Genomic DNA, 19,061 nt, shown 5'->3' with positions numbered 1-19,061 from the left:
GGGGAGGAGAATGTTTGGAAAGTGGGGGAACCCACAAGACAACAAAATACGAAATAAATTCAATGAGTCAAATATTTAGTTTTGGAGATATTTTGTGTGTTTTGGCATCATACTGTGGAAGGCTGTGGGGATTATTCATTCCCCTCAAACATCTGCTACAAGGCATTTGACAAAGATGAGAAAATGTGTAAAGCAATGACGAAGCACAGAAATAAAACAACAGATCTATCCGTACTGCATACTTTACTGCAATCAAAATTTTTTTTTATTTTTTTCAGCAAATAGTACAGTTTTCAATGATTTGTTCCCTTCTACTTACTTACAATTTTTGGTTGTTTCTTAACATGGGGGTTGACATTGTGTTACTGGCATTTTGCTTGGACTGTAATTACATTGTTGAAGGGGTAAGACATCTACGTCTCTGAAAGCAGTTTTCTACAAAAATGCAAACACGCCTTGATGTGAAGAAAAAAAAAACAGCTGAAAAATTTTTTTTGCTTTCTTGTCACTGAGGGCGAAACAATACTTGGTGGGAAATACTAAATAATATAACTGTTATAAAATCCCTGTCCATTTCTACTTTTCTTTTTAATCCCCTAAAAATTTAACTCATGAAAATATTACAACAGCCTGAAATACACACACAGAAAAGCAAAAGCATCGAGTCTCATATTTATATATTTTTTGTGGGTTTTTTTCTCAATTTTTTTATACAAATAGGCAAGAAAATGAAATAATAACAAAACTAGGTGATTGTTTGACCATTTCAGGGCTTCATAAAAGTAACATCCAGGTCAAATATTGACCTCATTTATCTGTTTGACAGTATAAATGCTAATTTTTAACTGCCTGAAAAGCAGTCTTTTAATAACAATGGAAAGACCCATCAACCAATGTAATACACATAGAAAGCAATCATTATTATTTAAAATAAATTTTTTCAGGTGCTATACTTCAGACAAAAATATCTTTATCGATTCATTTTACTCTTCACATACTCTTAACAAATAAAACTCAGCATGGGGAAAGAGAGGGGGAGGAGATGCGCAAGTGTCAGGTTTTGATTCAAATCTGGAGCTCAGTAGGTCGTCCATAAGGCCTGCTACATTAAATGAGATCTTGCAAATGCCATAGATAGTTGCTATAAGTATATTTCCCTCATTGGACTAAACGTTGCACTGTAGTTGAGGAAATCACAAATTGCTTTGTTTTTATGCTCACTAGGTGTGGGAGGTCAATGCTGGAGAATGGAATATTATATTTTACTTTTCACACTCAGTGCCAGGTGTAAGGTACAAGGTAAAGCTCTCTTTATTCTTTCCAACAATGTTCCTTAACCCACATCTCAGAAAAGCACACCCCTGTGAACTAGTGAAACACTTCCATTTCTCACAGCAGTCAATCTTATGGGCTCTCTGATTGAGATTCTCAGTTTAATAACAATGTAGAAAGTCTGATTTTTTTACAAATGGGCTGAGACTGCCGCAGACTCATTTCCCACAGCATCAGTTTAGCTGCAAATGAGAGGAGTTTCTCAACTCATTAATCTCGGCTGGATTCAAACCCAGATTGAAGTTGAGAAGGTTATGTTCTAACCCACTATGCTACCCTGTCCCAATAGGACCTCACTAATAGAGGCTGGTATGACATTTCTAACATTTAGTTTGACTTAATCTTGGCCCAGTGTGTCCAAATGCTTTGTGCACCTGTAATTAGTGAACTCATGGAGCTTGTGAAGGAAAAGCAGAAGATTCCTCTGAGCTAAATAATCACAAACAGGGGTGGACTGACTCCCTCAAAAGGGTGCAAGATTCTTCACAGTTCTCACGGAAAAAGGAAGGAGCCAATAATAACGTTATGGAATCTCCTGAGTTCCTATATGGCCAGTTCACCCCTGGTCACAAAGGAAGTAATGGAAAGCTCATATGTAATGTCTCTCTTCAACACTACCAGACCTGGCTGGGAGGATATTGGGAGAAGGAGGAACAAACTCTGGGCTGCTCAAAGGTAAGAACTGTTGAATATAATGCAAATAAATGTGTAATGCAAATAAATACATATGTTTTTTTTTAAACATAGCAGTGCATTCAAAAATAGGATATAGCTGTTGATGACAAATGTATGAATTACACCTAGAAGGGTGGAGCTGGGAGATGGAGCTATTCCACAGCCCATTTGTCAAATATAATGCCTGGATTGAGAATCATAGACATTGATTTACTGGCTCATCTGAAGTGAGTCCTCTCCCTCCCATTTCAAGCTTCCAGGCTCCATCCACTTTTGATTTTTCAAGTTTGCCACACAACTAAGATTTATAAATTTTACAGGACAGTACTTAGCTGTAGAAGTAATGCACTCAAAAATCAAAATGACAAAAATGTAATCTATTCACCATGTACTGCAACTTGATTAAAAATTAGAAACGGAAGTTAAAAAAAAACAAATCCATTTTTGTAGGCCCATCAAATTGCATCAGATTTCAATAGTACACTTCTAAATGTAATGAAATTTAAGCAAATTAGGATATTTAAGAAGTAACATTACACAGAAAGTTTAAGTATCCAAATTAGACTTTGGCCATCTCTAGCCCTGGCCTTACTACGATGTCTCAGAGGAGAAATGAGATACAACAGCCTCTTCCACTATAACACCTGAAGCACATATAATCAACAGTGATTATATCTGATGAATATATCCACTTGGAGTACACGTGTGTCCAGCTACTGAGGGTAGATGAGGGATAGGGTCAAACCTCAACTAACAAAACCATCTGAAAAGCGTAGCCATCTATGTTTACCTTTTCTTAAAGGGTATTGACCAATAGACCCTGTCTATGAAGAGATAATGCTCCCATGACCAATTAAATACAGCTACATAACATTTTATGGACTGTAGGATTAATATAAACTAATGCTAATTAAACGAATCTAGTTAGTGCTGAAAACAATACCAAATCAGAATGCTCTTGACTTGAGGAAGAAGACCAGGAAAATTTCTTTGGTGGCAAACATTGTAAAATATCCAAGATTGGATGAATTCATAAAGCCCAAATCAGAATTGCCTCCATTGCTACAGGTGGAGGAAGGAGACAACTTGCTCTGCCACAGGACTGTGGGAATGAGGAATGTATTTATATATACTGGCATATACAAAGATAAACAGCACCCCAACTAAAAGCACTAACTAGGAAGAAGCCTAGTTTTGTTGGTTAAATGACCATAAATAAATTGATTGGATATTTGAACTTTTGATAGTTTTGAACTCCATCATATATGGAACAATCAAAATAAAGACTGCTAGGAACACTTTAAATGACATCTTGCATATTGTTTCAAACGTCCAATGTTCCTCATTGGAAAATCTTGAAAGAGTAGAATCTGATTTTGTTTTGTGTCTTGATATGATGCCAAAGTTTAAATGCACTTCAGAGCCACTTGTTCTTTGAATGTGCACTACACTGGTTGAGCCTGGTTAAAGGCACCATGGAATCTCCATACTCATGCACTAGGATGCTACTAATCAATTAGTGATGATGGTAGAAGTTGCCCATTATCTTGACATCGTATGCTGGTGTGGGATGTTCAGTAAAGTACTATTATATTGTTGAGAGTCTGGTGTAAATGGTATAGAAAGTCCTGTTAGATTTGTGTTAGGCTGAGGATGAGCAGAGAAAGAGATTGGGTTTGGCTGCGCTTGTTGCGCTAAGTCTGCAGAGTTAGCAAGCTTGGCTGAAGTTTCTGCTGAAGGCTGGAGTGCATTAGAAGGAGAGGAAGGACAGTCCATCATACTTCCATCTGAAGAAATTGGGCTGGTGCACCTGGCTTCTCCTTGCATGTACCGAATGCACTTCTTTTTCTTCCTAAGAACAGTGAAAAGAGTTATGTGTAAGTAAAGTGTGATTTCACATCACTAAACAGCATATCAAAATTGATGTCACATAACTTAGATTTGTCTAACCACTTAAAAAGGCACCTGGTGACAGTGCAAAAATGTACGAATAACCTGTGCCACAGAACTAGGAGATGCAAGTTTTTCCCTACAATTTTCTCAAATTGTGAGTTCCCAATTCCAGTCAGTCCATTCAGGTGAAACACTTCTTTATGGAGGGAGACAAAGTGAGCTTCCTATTGCTTGGTTTGAGGCTGAATTGATGGAAATGTGGACATAGATTATTTTCTTCCCTGCAAGTCTGGCAATGGTGCAGTGGGGGGAAGGAAAGACCCATAATGGGGGAGGGGTGCTTCTAATAAAAAATTCTATACAAGTGTGGCACCAGATCTTAAAATAATAATGCAAAAGTATGGAAATTAGAACAGTTAAAAATGAAGTTTTGAAATGCAAAGGCAACACAAGCTCTTAATGATAAAAAGGGTATTGGTAGAGTTTTAATTTGGTCAAGGTAATACTCCCCCTTTCTTTTTAAATCAGATTTCTCACTTCTTCCCCGGTGGGGTTGCTTTGTACCAACTAGAGCCTAGAATCTAGGCAGGAAACCTAATTTCAGGCTTTCAGCAATGTTACTTTGAAACCAACCACTACAAGATTTTGCAAGGCAGCCCTTGGAGAATGACTTACCATCCAATTTTTCTTGTCTTGATTCCTCTTGGGAAGGACTTAGCCCCTGAGATTAATGAGGCATTTCAATGAGTGGAGAACTGTGTGAGAGACGAAGAAACCTGTATCCCACCAATTTACTGTGTTACATGTTAAAGCTAATTGTGGCATGACCATGCTACTGTTACTCATTGGTGGTTTTGTTGGACTGATTACTTGCATCATGTGATAATGCACAGTAGGGGAGGGGCACAATTTCTCATGATGGATTTTCCAGTTTAAAACTATTCGACCAAAACAGAGAAACATACAAACGGTAATAATTCATGAGGGGGCAGAGGATAATTTAAAAAATTGTTATAACTCTACAAAAGTTGATGATGATCATTGAGATTTTCAAATTGATATCTTTTGGTGATTTTTTTTGTATTCGACAAAGAGAGGGATGTCAATGCTAGGAATAGAACACATTTTCACCATTCACCAGTGCTACCATCAAGAGCTCCCGGGTTAGGTACAAGATTGATTAGACTCATGATAAAGTTCCCTGTACTCTAAAATTGCGAGACTCAACTCCTGGCATAGCGTCTACTTGACCTGAATGATCACAGGCATTTAGCAGCGTTTCTGATTTTGCAGTTATTAAAGTAAATTTTGGGCTTGTCTCTCGCAATTTCAGGGCATTTGTCTCACCAATGTGCCTTAACCCCAATGCTGGAAGCCCACCTCCTTCTGTACCATCGTGATGTTTCCATTTCTCATATCAGCCACTTGTCAGAACATAAGAAAGCATTGAACCAGAAAGTACCAGTTTACCCCTCAAGCCCAATCCTTCCAGAAATCACATATATCCTTGTGAGTCTGCCAATTTCATGCCCATTTCTCCTCAGCTACGGGCAGATTTTATGGGTGTTGGCCCATGCCAGTAGGAACTGGATTGTGACTGCCTCAAAATCATCACAGATCACTTGCAGCCAGCAGAGAAAGCAAGTATTCACTCCATCTATCTAGGCTGGATTTTAGCCCAGCTACTAAAGGTGAAAAGAAATGCTATACCTCGATCTAGTTTGAATTCAAAGAGAGAGAAATAAATTTGAAAGTGGATAATGGATTTCTAGGCAGTTACAAATGTAACTGTACTTACCATCATTCTCATCCTGAAATAAAATTTGGAATGATTTTCTAACATACAATACTTTTACAATCAATATATCTAATGTAGATAAAACAGCACGCTGAACAATTAATATAGTAGCTACCATTGGTTAGTAATCAGAGATTTTATATAGAATTTTAAAAATGGAGTCAAGTTTATACAAAGAATTAGTGTACTGCAGAATGCTGAGTTCCCGGCCATGTCACCAAACATGTCCATTGAGCTCCATAAAACCATATTAAGTCATTATAATTATGATGATTTATAATTATCGTTATAAAGGAAGAATAAAACATTATACAGTATCTGCTAATTAAAAAGAACCTGCTAATGGTGGAAAGAAGATAATAGACAATCAGATCAATATGCATATGTGGTCCATGAAGACTGAGTGGGTAAATGTACCACATAATCACAGTACTGAGCCATACCAACTAAGAAGGCCCTGGATTAGAGCCCTGATTTACGCTGGGTTTGTAGATCTTGGCTGGCTTAATGGTGCGGGTGGGCCAACTGGCCTCGGTATGGTTGGACTAGAGAAGGAAAAGTCAGGATTGGTGTTCCTGATCACTAACGAGTGATCCCTGCTGGAAAGTATGCATGTATGGAGATCAGGTGAGGAATGAATTGAGCTAGTCTGTGATGCCCTTAGTGACTGAATGGCCTGCCAGCATTTATTATCTGGGCTCAAATATTAAGAATAATAATTTGGACAAAGTATCAGAAACTGCATTCATCTGTGGAGCCCAATGTCATGAGTCACCACCCTTAGGCGAGAAGTGGAGAAAATTGGAAAATAAATGAATAAAAGGTAACTGGGAGTGAGTCACAAGCTGTAATCCAATGAAAGAATTCAGATGGTTTATATATAGAATGACAGATACCAATGGGAGGGATACAAGTCAGAATATAATTAATGTCATAAGACATTAATGTCATAAGGCACTGCGGCAACAGTGGTGATGTGATTCTCGGGATAGAACTAGCAATGTGCTGAACCTGGGCCTCAGTTCCAATCAGCACTCACCTGTTTGAAATTGCTGTATCTCAACCAGTTTAGAGTCATAGAGGAGTACAAAAAGTGCAGGGGGATACTTAAAAAAGAAATTAGGAGATCAAGGAGGGGCCATGAAATAACACTGGCGAGCAAAATAAAGGAAAATCCTAAGATGTTTTATAAGTATATTAAGGGTAAGAGGATGACTAGGGAAAAAATAGGGCCCATTAGGGACAAAAATGGCAATCTGTGTGTGGAGCCGGCAGATGTAGGAGGGGTTCTAAATGAATTTTTTGCATCTGTTTTCACTATGGAGAAGGACGATGTAGACATAGAAATACGGCAGGGGGACTGTGATATACTCGAACATATTAACATCGAGCGGGAGGAGGTATTGGCGGTTTTAGCAGGCCTAAAAATGGATAAATCCCCAGGCCCGGACGAAATGTATCCCAGGCTACTGTGTGAGGCAAATGAGGAGATTGCGGGGGCTCTGACACATATATTCAGAACCTCTCTGGCCACAGGGGATGTGCCAGAGGACTGGAGAACCGCTAATGTAGTACCATTATTCAAGAAGGGGAGTAGGGAAAAACCGGGGAACTACAGGCCAGTGAGCCTAACATCAGTGGTAGGAAAATTATTGGAAAAAATTCTGAAGGACAAAATTAGTCTCCACTTGGAGAAGCAAGGATTAATCAGGGATAGTCAACATGGCTTTGTCAAGGGAAGATCATGTCTGACTAATTTGATTGAATTTTTTGAGGGGGTGACTAGGCGTGTGGATGAGGGTAACGCAGTGGATGTGGTATACATGGATTTCAGTAAGGCCTTCGATAAAGTCCCCCACAGGAGACTGGTCAAGAAGGTACGAGCCCATGGAATCCAGGGTGCATTGGCACTTTGGATACAAAACTGGCTTAGTGGCAGAAGGCAGAGGGTGATGGTCGAAGGTTGTTTTTGTGACTGGAAGCCTGTGGCCAATGGGGTACCACAGGGATCGGTGCTGGGTCCCTTGCTGTTTGTGGTCTACATTAATGACTTGGATATGAATGTAAAAGGTATGATCAGTAAGTTCACTGATGATACAAAAATTGGTAGGGTGGAAAATAGCGAGGAGGATAGCCTCAGTCTGCAGGACGATATAGATGGGTTGGTCAGATGGGCGGAACAGTGGCAAATGGAATTTAACCCGGAAAAGTGCGAGGTGATGCACTTTGGAGGGACTAACAAGGCAAGGGAATACACAATGAATGGGAGGACCCTAGGCAAGACAGAGGGTCAGAGGGATCTTGGTGTGCAAGTTCACAGATCCCTGAAGGCGGCGGAACAGGTAGATAAGGTGGTAAAGAAGGCATATGGGATACTTGCCTTTATTAGCCGAGGCATAGAATATAAGAGCAAGGAGGTTATGATGGAGCTGTATAAAACACTGGTTAGGCCACAGCTGGAGTACTGTGTGCAGTTCTGGTTGCCACACTACAGGAAGGATGTGATCGCTTTGGAGAGGGTGCAGAGGAGATTCACCAGGATGTTACCAGGGCTGGAGCGCTTCAGCTATGAAGAGAGACTGGGAAGATTGGGTTTGTTTTCCTTGGAGCAGAGGAGGCTGAGGGGGGACATGATTGAGGTGTACAAAATTATGAGGGGCACAGATAGGATGGATACTAAGGAGCTTTTTCCCTTCGTTGAGGGTTCTATAACAAGGGGACATAGATTCAAGGTAAAAGGCGGGAGGTTTAGAGGGGATTTGAGAAAGAACTTTTTCACCCAGAGGGTGGTTGGAGTCTGGAACTCACTGCCTGAAAGGGTTGTGGAGGCAGGAACCCTCACAACATTCAAGAAGCATTTGGATGAGCACTTGAAATGCCATAGCATACAAGGCTACGGACCAAATGCTGGAATATGGGATTAGAGTAGACAGGGCTTGATGGCCGGCGCGGACACGATGGGCCGAAGGGCCTCTATCCGTGCTGTATAACTCTATGACTATCATAAACAGAGATGGCAAAGTCTGAGCAGTTTAAAATCATTCAATGAATTTAGACGTTAGATAAGTTTTGAAAGTACTCCCTGCTATCTGTTATATAGATGATTTCAGTCTTACATAGGCCCTTTATCCTATTTTGTGGTAGCAGGGGCAGTCAGCGTACTCAATGAGTATGATGGTGATTATGAGAGGACACTGACTCCAGTACTGCAAGTTTGTCGAGAAGTAACCTGTGGTTGATCATTGGGATGTTCTATGCCCAGCTTGTTTTCTGTCAGCTTACTTGTCCAGACATTAACTTGTTCCCATGTATTCAACGATAATTATGGGTTGACTGCATAAAATGTGAGTTTGCATCTATCAGCCAAAAAAGTATTTGATTTTTTTTCTCCTCTAATTTCCCTCTGATTTTCTCTGACTAACAGGAGGCCCCATCCTGTGTCATATCGTATAATAGCTCTGCATTGTAGCTTTTCAGTTTGGTCAATATATTTTAAATGTACTCTGAAAGGATCTGCTTTGTTTAGTTAACACCTCCAGTTGTGAAATGATAATGTGAGCAAGTTTAAAAGAGTAAAAAGTAACAGAGCTTTTTCTGTGAATTGCCGTAAGGATTAAAGGGGTGATTCCGAAAGGCTTTCTTTCAGGCCTGGCTTAGTAAATATCTCTCCGGACAGCGGAGCCCTTATCGACATCCCTATCTACTTGGGTGATAGTTATAATATTAATTATTTCTATCAGCCTGTTGAGAACGAACTGGGGGTGTCTTTCAGAGAAATTGGTTTTCAATTTAAACTCAACGACCTAGACAGCAGCTCTGGGTAGTTGAGTTCATTCAATAACCATTTATTTTCTAGGTCACAGCAGAGAGTGAACAAGCATGTTCCATGTAAAACGTATCAAGGATTCAGTTAAAGAACTCTGAAAAGGACTCTAAGAATTCAAACACTTATTTCACTGCATATTTTGAATTGTGAGTTTTGACTCATAGGAAATGTGATTTTGCCAATAGAAACTGCAATTTTCTGTGAACACGAATACCCACGGTTAGGTGAGGGCCTGAATGATAACACTTTCCTTTTTGAAAAATTTGCTCTTAGAATGTGGGCGATGTTGTCCATCCCTAGTTGCCCTGAACACAGTGATTGCTTGAACAGCTGAGTGGCTTGTTAGGCCACTTCAAAGGACATTAACAGTTAATTATGTAATGTGGACTAGAGTCATATGTAGGTTAGACCAGCTAGGAGTGGCAAATTCAATTCTCTGAACTACATAAATGAGCCAGTTGGGTTTTTAATGATAATCTAGCACCTTTCATGGTCATTTTATTTTCTGGTGCAAGCCCACAAATTACCAGGTTTACTGAATTCATGGTAGGATTTGAACTCATGACCTCTAGGTTGCCATTCCTGTACCTGCCTCTCTTGAAGGTGGTGACTTGAACTGAGGTACAGTTCCAGGTTTACTGCCAGGGTTCTGGTACTTTGCCCAAATGGTCATTCTTCATGTATAATTCTGGATAATGAGTGTTAACAGGCTGCTTGATGTTTGAGAATACCACAGCTAAGCCACACCTTGTCTGCACACAGTCACTTTCCAAGAGAATCACTGGATAGTGATCAGGAATGGAAACCTTTGCTGTGTTCTTTCCCCCCTACTATGGAGACACCGAGGCCAATTGTAGTGCCTATGGTTGCCTTGAATGAACTCTGCTAACTCTGCAAAGACCAGTGATCGAACCGTGGCACTTCCTGGTCTGTTTGGCTGTTATCATCGTTTCCCTATCTCATGACTTTAGAATGCCATGATGACCCTGCTGAAGTTAGGATTGCAGCAACTGCTTTCTTCTGAATTGAAACTAAACCTTATCACATTCCTAATTACACACTAGACGTGTCTTCAGGGCTGTGTATGTTGTTATGGATTGGAGCCCCAGCTTTTCTCCATAAATATCAATGACGTGGATGGAGGGAGTTGTTTATCGAAATCTGCTGATCACACTAAATTAGGAGCACAGTAAGTTGTGTAGATGGGAGCAGGAAGTTACAAAATGACAGACAGATTTAACAGAGTGGCAGATGGAATTCAATGTGGGGAATTGTGAGGTCATCCACTTTGTATCCAAGAAAGACAAGTCAGAACATTTGCTTAATGACGAGAGACTAGGGACTGTAGAAGAGCAAAGAGGTTCAGGAGTCCAAGTACACAAATCACTAAAAGCTAGTGCACAGGTACAAAAAGTAATCAAAAAGGCTAATGAAATGTTTTCCTTTATCTCACAGGGGTTGGAATACAAAAATGAGGTAGTGATGCTTCAGTTGTATAGAGCCTTGATCAGTCCCCATCTTGGGCACCACACCACAGGAAGGATATACTGGCTTTGGACGGATTCACCAGAATGATACCATTGCTTAAAGGGTTAAATTATGTGGTTGCATAAACTTAGCTTGTATTCCTTTGAGTTTAGAAGGTTGATTTTTTTTTATTTGTTCATGGGATGTGGGCATCGCTGGCAAGGCTGGCATTTATTGCGCATCCCTAATTGCCCTTGAGAAGGTGGTGGTGAGCCCCCTTCTTGAACAACTGAGTGGCTTGCTAGGCCATTTCAGAGGGTGATTAAGAATCAACCACATTGCTGTGGGTCTGGAGTCACATATAGGCCAGACTGGGTAAGGACGGCAGGTTTCCGTCCCTAAAGGACATTAGTAAATTCACCACCATGAATTAGTAAACTCACCACCACCTTCTCGAGGGCAATTAGGGATGGGCAATAAATGCCGGCCTTGCCAGCGACACCCACATCCCGTGAACGAATAAAAAAAAACCAGATGGGTTTTTACGACAATCCGGTAGTTTCATGGCCACCATTACTGATACTAGTTTTTTTTAAATTCCAGATTTTATTTAATTAATTGAATTTAAATTCCCCAGCTGCCATGGCAGGATTTGAACTCATTGACTCTAGAATATTAGTCCAGGCCTCTGGATTACTAGTCCAGTAACGTAACCACTATGCTACCGTAGCCTAATTGAGGTGTTTGAAATGATAAAAGGATTGGAAAGAGTAGATGCAGAGACGCTATTTCCTCTGGTGGAGGAGTCCAGAACAAGGGGGCGCAATCTTAAAATTAGAGCTCAGCCATTCAAGAGTGAAATCAGGAAGCATTTTTTCACACAAATAGTAGTGGAAATCTGGAATTCTCTCCCCCAAAAGGCTGCGGTTGCTGGGTCAATTGAAATTTTCAAGACTGAGATTGACAGATAAATAAAAGCTTGTGTCAAATCACCCACAAAAACCTCTGCAATCACGCAAATTGAGTGGTCCAACAACTGTAGAAATATTTTTGGTACATTCACAGCTGCGAAACCACAAAGGTCTCAGCAACATCCCCTGGCTATTTAAAAAAAACTTTCTCCTCCACTTAAGAAAAAAAAGTTTTAAAAAAAGATACAAATTGATACCTGAGACGTGAAAACAGTGAATACGATGAACAGTATATCATCCATGCCCCCACATAAAGCACAATTTCTATTTCTACTCTATTGAAGCTGCAGTAGCCTCCTTGTATTTCATGTGGAGGTATTTAGTGGGTGCTAAATACACTCCTCGCATGTCAAGTTCTTACCTTCTTATACCATTCACTCTATTGCTACAGAATTGTTAATTTATTTATAAAGGCCTATTTTCTTTCCATCTTCACATCGCTCCTGACCAGCACCACCTGACTCCATGGTGACACTGTTTGCAATTCCATTAAAGGAATGCTACCTTTCTTTTCCTACTTGTTTGCAAGAACAGGTGCAGTGACATAATTTGTGTCAACATCATGATCCCACTTGAGCGCAATGTCATCGCGATGAAAAATATACGTAGCTCTTCTGACTCTCGTCACTTCTCCCATCTAAGAAAAAAAGGTTGCCAAATACTTTCTCCATAAAGACGAGCTCCTTCGAGGAAGCCGTCTACAGAACAGGTAAGAAAAGTTTTGTCAAAAAAAATTGTAATTAAAAAAAAAAATCACAAGCAGGTTAAAGATAGAGTAATTATGGGTACCTGCAGGGGAGGCACCGCATCTATTGCAGATCAAGCTCGAACAATGGGCGACACATCATTGCGGTGTTTGCATCTGTTAGTGTGAAGTAAACAAAAACAACAATGGAGGTACACATTTTTTTGAAAAATAAAAAAAATGGAGTTAGTACGCAATCCAGGTGAGCCAGAGAAGCAACAGCAGGCTCCACACAGAATATTCAACCAGGAAAGAAAATGTGGGTTTTAAAGAGATTGCATTATTTTTTCATATGTTGCAGGCCTTTTCAGACTGTACTCCAAAACTATCAAAAATCTTACTGCATACCCTTTGAACAAGAAACTCTGTCCTATAGAAGGTTCCAAGCACAGCGAGAGGTGAATTGAAATAAAATAAAATTTTAAGGCCCCAAAATCAAGATGGCGGCAGAGTTCTGTGATACTGTGGTTGATAGCTCTTTTCTTTTGACACAATTTGCTTAAAATGCTTTGAAGCGGTGCAGAAAAGTTAAAGGCGTGTGAGATTGTCTCACAACCCAGGCCAACTCAGGCCAGCAGGAAAAAGGAGAGTGATACTGCCTCTTTAAAACATTTGCACGCAGTTTGATATCAGCTCTGCGCTATCTGCAAGTCCTGCAAGACTGAAAGTAGAGGCACCTGGCGACAAGATTGGCTAACGCAGACTGTTAGGCAACAAAATACACACCTGCAAGGGCCGCACCAGTCTGTCCGTTGGTCAAGGCCAAAGCGTGCCCGGCATTTCTTAGGAGAGCTTGGATCTGAACAAAAAAAAAACAAAAGGAACAAAAAAAAAAGCAAAACATGTGGCAAGGACGGGCAGGGAAGGCATGAAAGAAAAGAAAAAAAAAAGCAAAGAAAAGCAATAGATGTTATAGCAACGGTTACAATCATTGAACAGACAAAGTTATTTGACACTACAAAGAGTCAATTTGCAGGTTGTTTTAGTAAGCAAAACATTTGACCTACGAGCAGAGCATATATACCTTTTACCGCATGTAAAGGTGTTGAATTAAACAAATACAAAAGGTGTTATAAAATGAGATATTAAAGAGCAGAAGCAAAAAACCTCAATATGTTTGCAAAAAAAAGGATGCTGCAGTATTCATATAAAGCAGTTATGTCAGAATGAAGTAAATCACTAAAAGCCAAAACATAGCATGTCAACAAGAAATGCAAAACTAACGCTGCAAACCTTTCACCACCCCCCCCCCCCCCCGAAAAGAAACTAGATGGGTGCCCTGATGGGTCAATGCGTGGAGGGTACTAACCCATACAAACCAGAAATATCTCGGTCTGATAGCTGGTCTGTGTTGAGTTAGCTGATCCCAGCTGGGGCAGTAAGAGTGGTGCTACAATTGGCCTACAGGACAGCGAAGGGAAAAAATAAGCCTGGGTTCACTGTCCAGATCCACTGACTCCGTTAGAAAATAAGTATGTGTGGACTTCAGGTAGGAAGGGATTAGGCTCAGCTGAGACACCCACACCTCACCCTATGATCCAATAGCTTGCCGACATGCATTGTCTGGGTTCATATAAGGAACTGCCACTTGAGTGAGATATTAGTTCCATTGGTATTGTAATGCTCATGGGTCACTCCTTTGGGAGAAGGGCAAAATTGGAAAAAAAAATAACCCTAGTGAAATTGAACTCTACTTCTTGCAAAATGTGGTCCCAACAGAAAAAAGGGGATCTCCTTTTAAGTAGCTCACTGGCAATACCAACGCAACACTATTTTAAAATCTTCAGTGCACTTCTCCTTTTCCTATTTTACCCCAATTATCTACATGAATGGCCAGAAGCAAAATTCCATCAGTTTTGGCTTGTTGAAGGCTAAAAACCTATTTCAGGCCGCACTACCACTTATATTTAACATCTTAAAACATCATGGAAGGAAAGGATAGCTTGCACATGCAGCTCACTCTGAACGGAAAACTTGCACATGCAGCCTAATCGCATAAATGGAAATGTCTGTGAGACTAAAAATAAAATAAAATAGCAATGGGAGCCAAACCACAAATACCAAAGAAGCCTAACACAACCTTGCTTTACTTTTTGAAGTGTCATTTTCTATATTCATCAATTCCTGGCCACCAAACTTTGATCAATGATTTTGGAGAGCTAGGTAACATTATCTTAAAAGGCAAAATTAAATGTGTGAGTGATACTTGCTTTTAAAAATTTTCTATGAGAGTGCTTTCTTCATTAAAACTGTGGTTTATTGGAACTGGGCTTAAAATCAGGATTGATTTTGCTCTCTGTCCGTGCATATTTGCCTGTATTTGTGCTCGTGTCTGCCACTTTCTGTCTGCTTGCTTGTGTGTGTATTTGTCTTTCTGTGTCCGTACACCTGTGTCTGCTTCTGTGTGCACGTGTGTGTCTGTGTGCTTGCAAGTTTGAATCTGTATGTGTGTGCTTGTCTGTAGCAGTGTGCATGTCTGTCCTGTGTCATTGTGTGTGTGTGTGTGTGTGTGTGTGTCTGTGCATGGGCTAACACTGTGGTACGTGCGAGCACCACACGATGCTTTTTGAGGTTTTCTTCTTTCATTTTAGTGGCAGAGTGTCTTTTTAAACTTAGCCTTTCTATCTGAAAAGTTTGCTTAAAAAGACATTAAAATACTTTTACTATTCTGGGAAAAAAAATCCCACAGCCTTTCTGAACAAGCTCTGCTGGAGTCTCGCAATATAATTTTAAGAAGCTCCACCCTCCCCCATCACCTCCCGCCAAAAAAAAAACTGCTTTCAGCATCACAACTGCCATCCTCTAAAGCTAAATATACAGAATAAATGTAAAATATTCCAACAAGACTGGGATGTACAGAAAGAAGACAGTCAAATTTAGTCACCTAGAGTTATGTAATATAATACATACAAGGCACTGAATAATTCTGTGTCAAAGCACAAGTTAAATGAGCACCAACTTCATGAAAAAACATTTGACAAGCCCTTTTTCCATTTGTTCAAAGATGCACCACCCAATGGCGTAGATCATATTGAAATGCATTATCGTGATGAAAATGACACACAGCTCCTCTGGCTTTTCTGCCTCCTCAAATAACAAGGAAGGAATGCCAAATACTTTTTTGTGAAGACTATGGGGGTGGATTTTCACCTTTGGTGCCCGGGTGAAGCACACAGGGCAAAATTGGGCATTGAGGACCGTCCAGCTGTAACTGTGCCCACCTGATTTTCCTTCCATTATTTGAAATGGAGAGAAAATCGGATGGGTTCCGTTACGGATGTGCAATCCTCTTCACCCAGTTTTCTTCTCTGTGCCCTGCCAAGGCGATGTTTTACATCCAGGCACAAAGACACAAGCCTACACCTCTGTCTCCTTTAAAAGCATCTAATGCCCTAGTATAAATCGAATGATAAGTCAGCACTTCAGTTGATGATGTTACAAAGTAGAGATAATCAATTCCCCCTCTCGCTATCATGCCTGGGCATCCACTTCGGTTTATTCCTCCGCGGCACTTCCAGCTTTTTGTTCAGCCCTCGCTAGAATGGTCACAACAAAATGAAAACTTAAAAAAAAACTTGCTATGTAAACCATGGCATGCATGTCTTGTATGTATTATATAGAACCTAAATACTTTGGAGCTTGTTTCAAGGCTGTCACATAGGTAAGGGTTCATTATGTCTGCAACTAGCTGAAATTCCCTTTGGTGATTAATGGTGTCATACAAGCCTTCCCCTCCTTACTGTGTGTAACAGCCCTGTAGCACACTCCTAACTTTCTGATTCATGTTGCTGTCTGCATTTAAGCAAGTTGATTTTACGTCTAGTGGGGTGTAATTGTGGTAAGCGTTAGTACATTGGTATGAAATTCTTCTGGCTGCTATTTTAATGAAGGCATTAACCATTAGTAAAATGGTTGACTTGTTCGATAAAACAGAGGCCTGGGAAATGTCATTAATACATTGGCTTGCTAATATTGCATAAGGTGATTTCACCCCATAGATGTATATGGTTTCACACTGTAATTGAATGAGATACACAATCATAGATGGACAATAAGCACAAGTTATAAGGTGAAAAATCTCCATACCTGGATCAGAGTCTTGCTGCTTGTCTCTTTTCCTCCTTTTCTTTTTACCCTGCAATATATAATTTACAAGATATTCAAGTCTACCTACATTCTCAGTGACAGCTGTTCTCAGATATTAAGCAATCCTAATATTCTGGTCATTTTTAAAAATTACTCAATGTTTTTATTGATGGTGAGACTCCCTCTTTGTAGGAGTGCTCCTCCAGGCCCTCAAGGAAGGTTTAGGCTCTCCTCTTTCCCACACTTATTCGCATGGCAGTGGGCGGCCATTGGCAGCCGCTTGCCATATGGAACGGGAGTGTGTTTGTGAGGCCTGGCGGTTAAAATAGCCCTGGCTTGTTCTCTACTGCAGTGGGTGAGTTTCTAAATCATCCCGCCACCCACCTGCTCAAAACTTGCCTGGTGTTAAAATTGGGGCCAGCCAATGAGTCTTATAGTGAGAGATATGATAGACTCAGTAGTGTGTCTGTCACTCTCCATCTGCCTTGGATACATAAAGCAAGAGGAGGATCTATCCAGCTGGATCAAAGGATTACAGTAGAGTAACAATATCAAAAAATTATAAAAATGCTATGAATATTAAAAAAAAAGAAAATAACAAAAAGATCCTTTATTTTAAGTGAAGCAAAATTATTAATGAAAGCACTAAAGAAAGTGGAGTGCTGAAATGTGGTAAGTCCACAAACTTGGCCATTCTCTCAAGGAGGCACAGAGGGGTGAAGCGCCTTCTCACAGACAGGAAGGGAAAATGAAAGGGCACATCACCCTTGTTCACTCTTGTACACTTCTTAGCTTCCAAGTGAAAAGCCACAATGGCGCGTGTTGCATGGCCCCTCTCCCAGCCAGAAAACTGTGCAGATGATGAGGAGATGCTGTAAACGTGAAAGGAATTTTTTAAAAATGCAAAAGAAACAAAATATGTTTTTTTTTAAAGAATAGCTGACTGAGCAAGTGAGGAATATCTATACACAATATGGCCTTTTGGTATTTGGAGCTAACCTTTGAATTTATAACATGAGCTCTTTGTGGTTTCTCCGAAGACGGAGCAGCACAGTGTGCTCTGTTAGTGTGGGACCCACTGTACTTCCTCTCCGATATAAGGACCAGGAAACATGACCTAGATTCCAGTTTCCCATTCATGTCTCATTAGATGCCAGGGGCATCAGCACAAAGAAAACATTGGGCACAAAATATCAGAAGCCTGAAAATATTTACAAAGAGGATGAAGAAATTCCCATCAGAGTGGGGGTGGAAGGGGGAAGGAGGCAGGCTAGCTGCCAGTTTTGTACTCAACAAAAACAATCAAGTGAAAGTGTTTGATCTCAATGCTGTCAGACCATCCCACATAAAAATATGTAGCATAGTACAGTGGATAGAACTGTCAGTGAATTCAAACTAAAAGCAGATAACTTACAAATCCCATCGTTTTTCTATAGTATAGTCAAAAAAGCACAACACGAGGATGGTTTTGTCTGACTGAATAGAAAATCCAGCCAAGTTTCCTGCATAAGATTTTCTACCAGTGGATGATTACTACAGGACTGTAAGTTTTCTGCTTTTGTTTCCTGTGATTGGATTTTTTTTTCTTCCACAGATATGCCTGTTGGATTCTAGTGTTAGCCAAGTTTGTTTGGAGACACCTAAAGGATCAGATTATAGGACGATAATTTTTAGGAATAAGATACTAAAGAGTAATTTCAACCTTGGGCTTAAGATGCGGGAGTAGAAACTTTGCTGTTGTGGTTTATGACATCGTCTGAACCCCTCAAGATTACTCCCTTGCAATTGGTTTGAGGTACTGCCTATTCCAGATATTTTCTTTTATCTATTTTGCTAATTTTTTCCCTTCCCTGCCTTCATCTTCTAAAGTCATTTATTCCTTCATTGTTCGTTGCTCTCCACAACCTCACTCAAGTGACCATGTGTGAGCCTTGATGGTGAGCTTCGGTAGGCTATTAAAGTGGGAGAGGGCATGAAAGCTGAGCCCGACCCTGTCCATACCCAACATCTACACACGTACATGTATACAAACATGTACACACCCATGTATACACACACACGCACGTACACACACACACACACACCTCCAATAGTGATCATTAGCTAGCAATCAGGAGTGGGTACCCTGACCGATTTTCTCCTCCCTAACCCAGGAGTGCTGATGACTATTGTAGCAACCTGACTGATATCAGCTAGTTGAACAGAGACTGGGGATCAAATTTAAGAGTCTTCCTGCCTGATATCTTGTTTGTGTAACATTCTTTTTAA

The 19,061-nt window shown here is 40.3% G+C and overlaps 1 protein-coding gene across 11 annotated transcripts in view; it reads right to left on the bottom strand.

Moving 5' to 3' along the window:
- Window positions 1-3,691: 3,691 nt before the first annotated feature.
- The window catches only part of tcf7 (transcription factor 7), a 172,323-nt gene continuing 156,953 nt past the window's right edge, over window positions 3,692-19,061 (bottom strand). For 5 of the 11 annotated variants that reach the window (XM_067996174.1, XM_067996179.1, XM_067996181.1 and 2 more), the window contains 4 exons: window positions 16,794-16,842; window positions 13,434-13,506; window positions 12,752-12,824; window positions 3,774-3,859 (listed from right to left, as the gene is read on the bottom strand). In XM_067996174.1, coding sequence (XP_067852275.1) covers window positions 12,782-12,824; window positions 13,434-13,506; window positions 16,794-16,842 — 165 coding nt within the window. In that variant the 3' untranslated portion in view covers window positions 3,774-3,859; window positions 12,752-12,781. Of the gene's footprint in view, window positions 3,860-12,750; window positions 12,825-13,433; window positions 13,507-16,793; window positions 16,843-19,061 lie in introns of those variants that run through there. The other 6 variants (XM_067996178.1, XM_067996183.1, XM_067996177.1 and 3 more) reach the window with 4 other exon arrangements.

This window comes from Heptranchias perlo, chromosome 14, assembly GCF_035084215.1.
Source record: "Heptranchias perlo isolate sHepPer1 chromosome 14, sHepPer1.hap1, whole genome shotgun sequence".
In the NCBI taxonomy this organism is placed as follows: Eukaryota; Metazoa; Chordata; class Chondrichthyes; order Hexanchiformes; family Hexanchidae; genus Heptranchias; species Heptranchias perlo.
The sequence above is the reverse complement of the archived record's forward strand: the minus strand, read 5'-3'. Positions and strand labels throughout refer to the sequence as shown.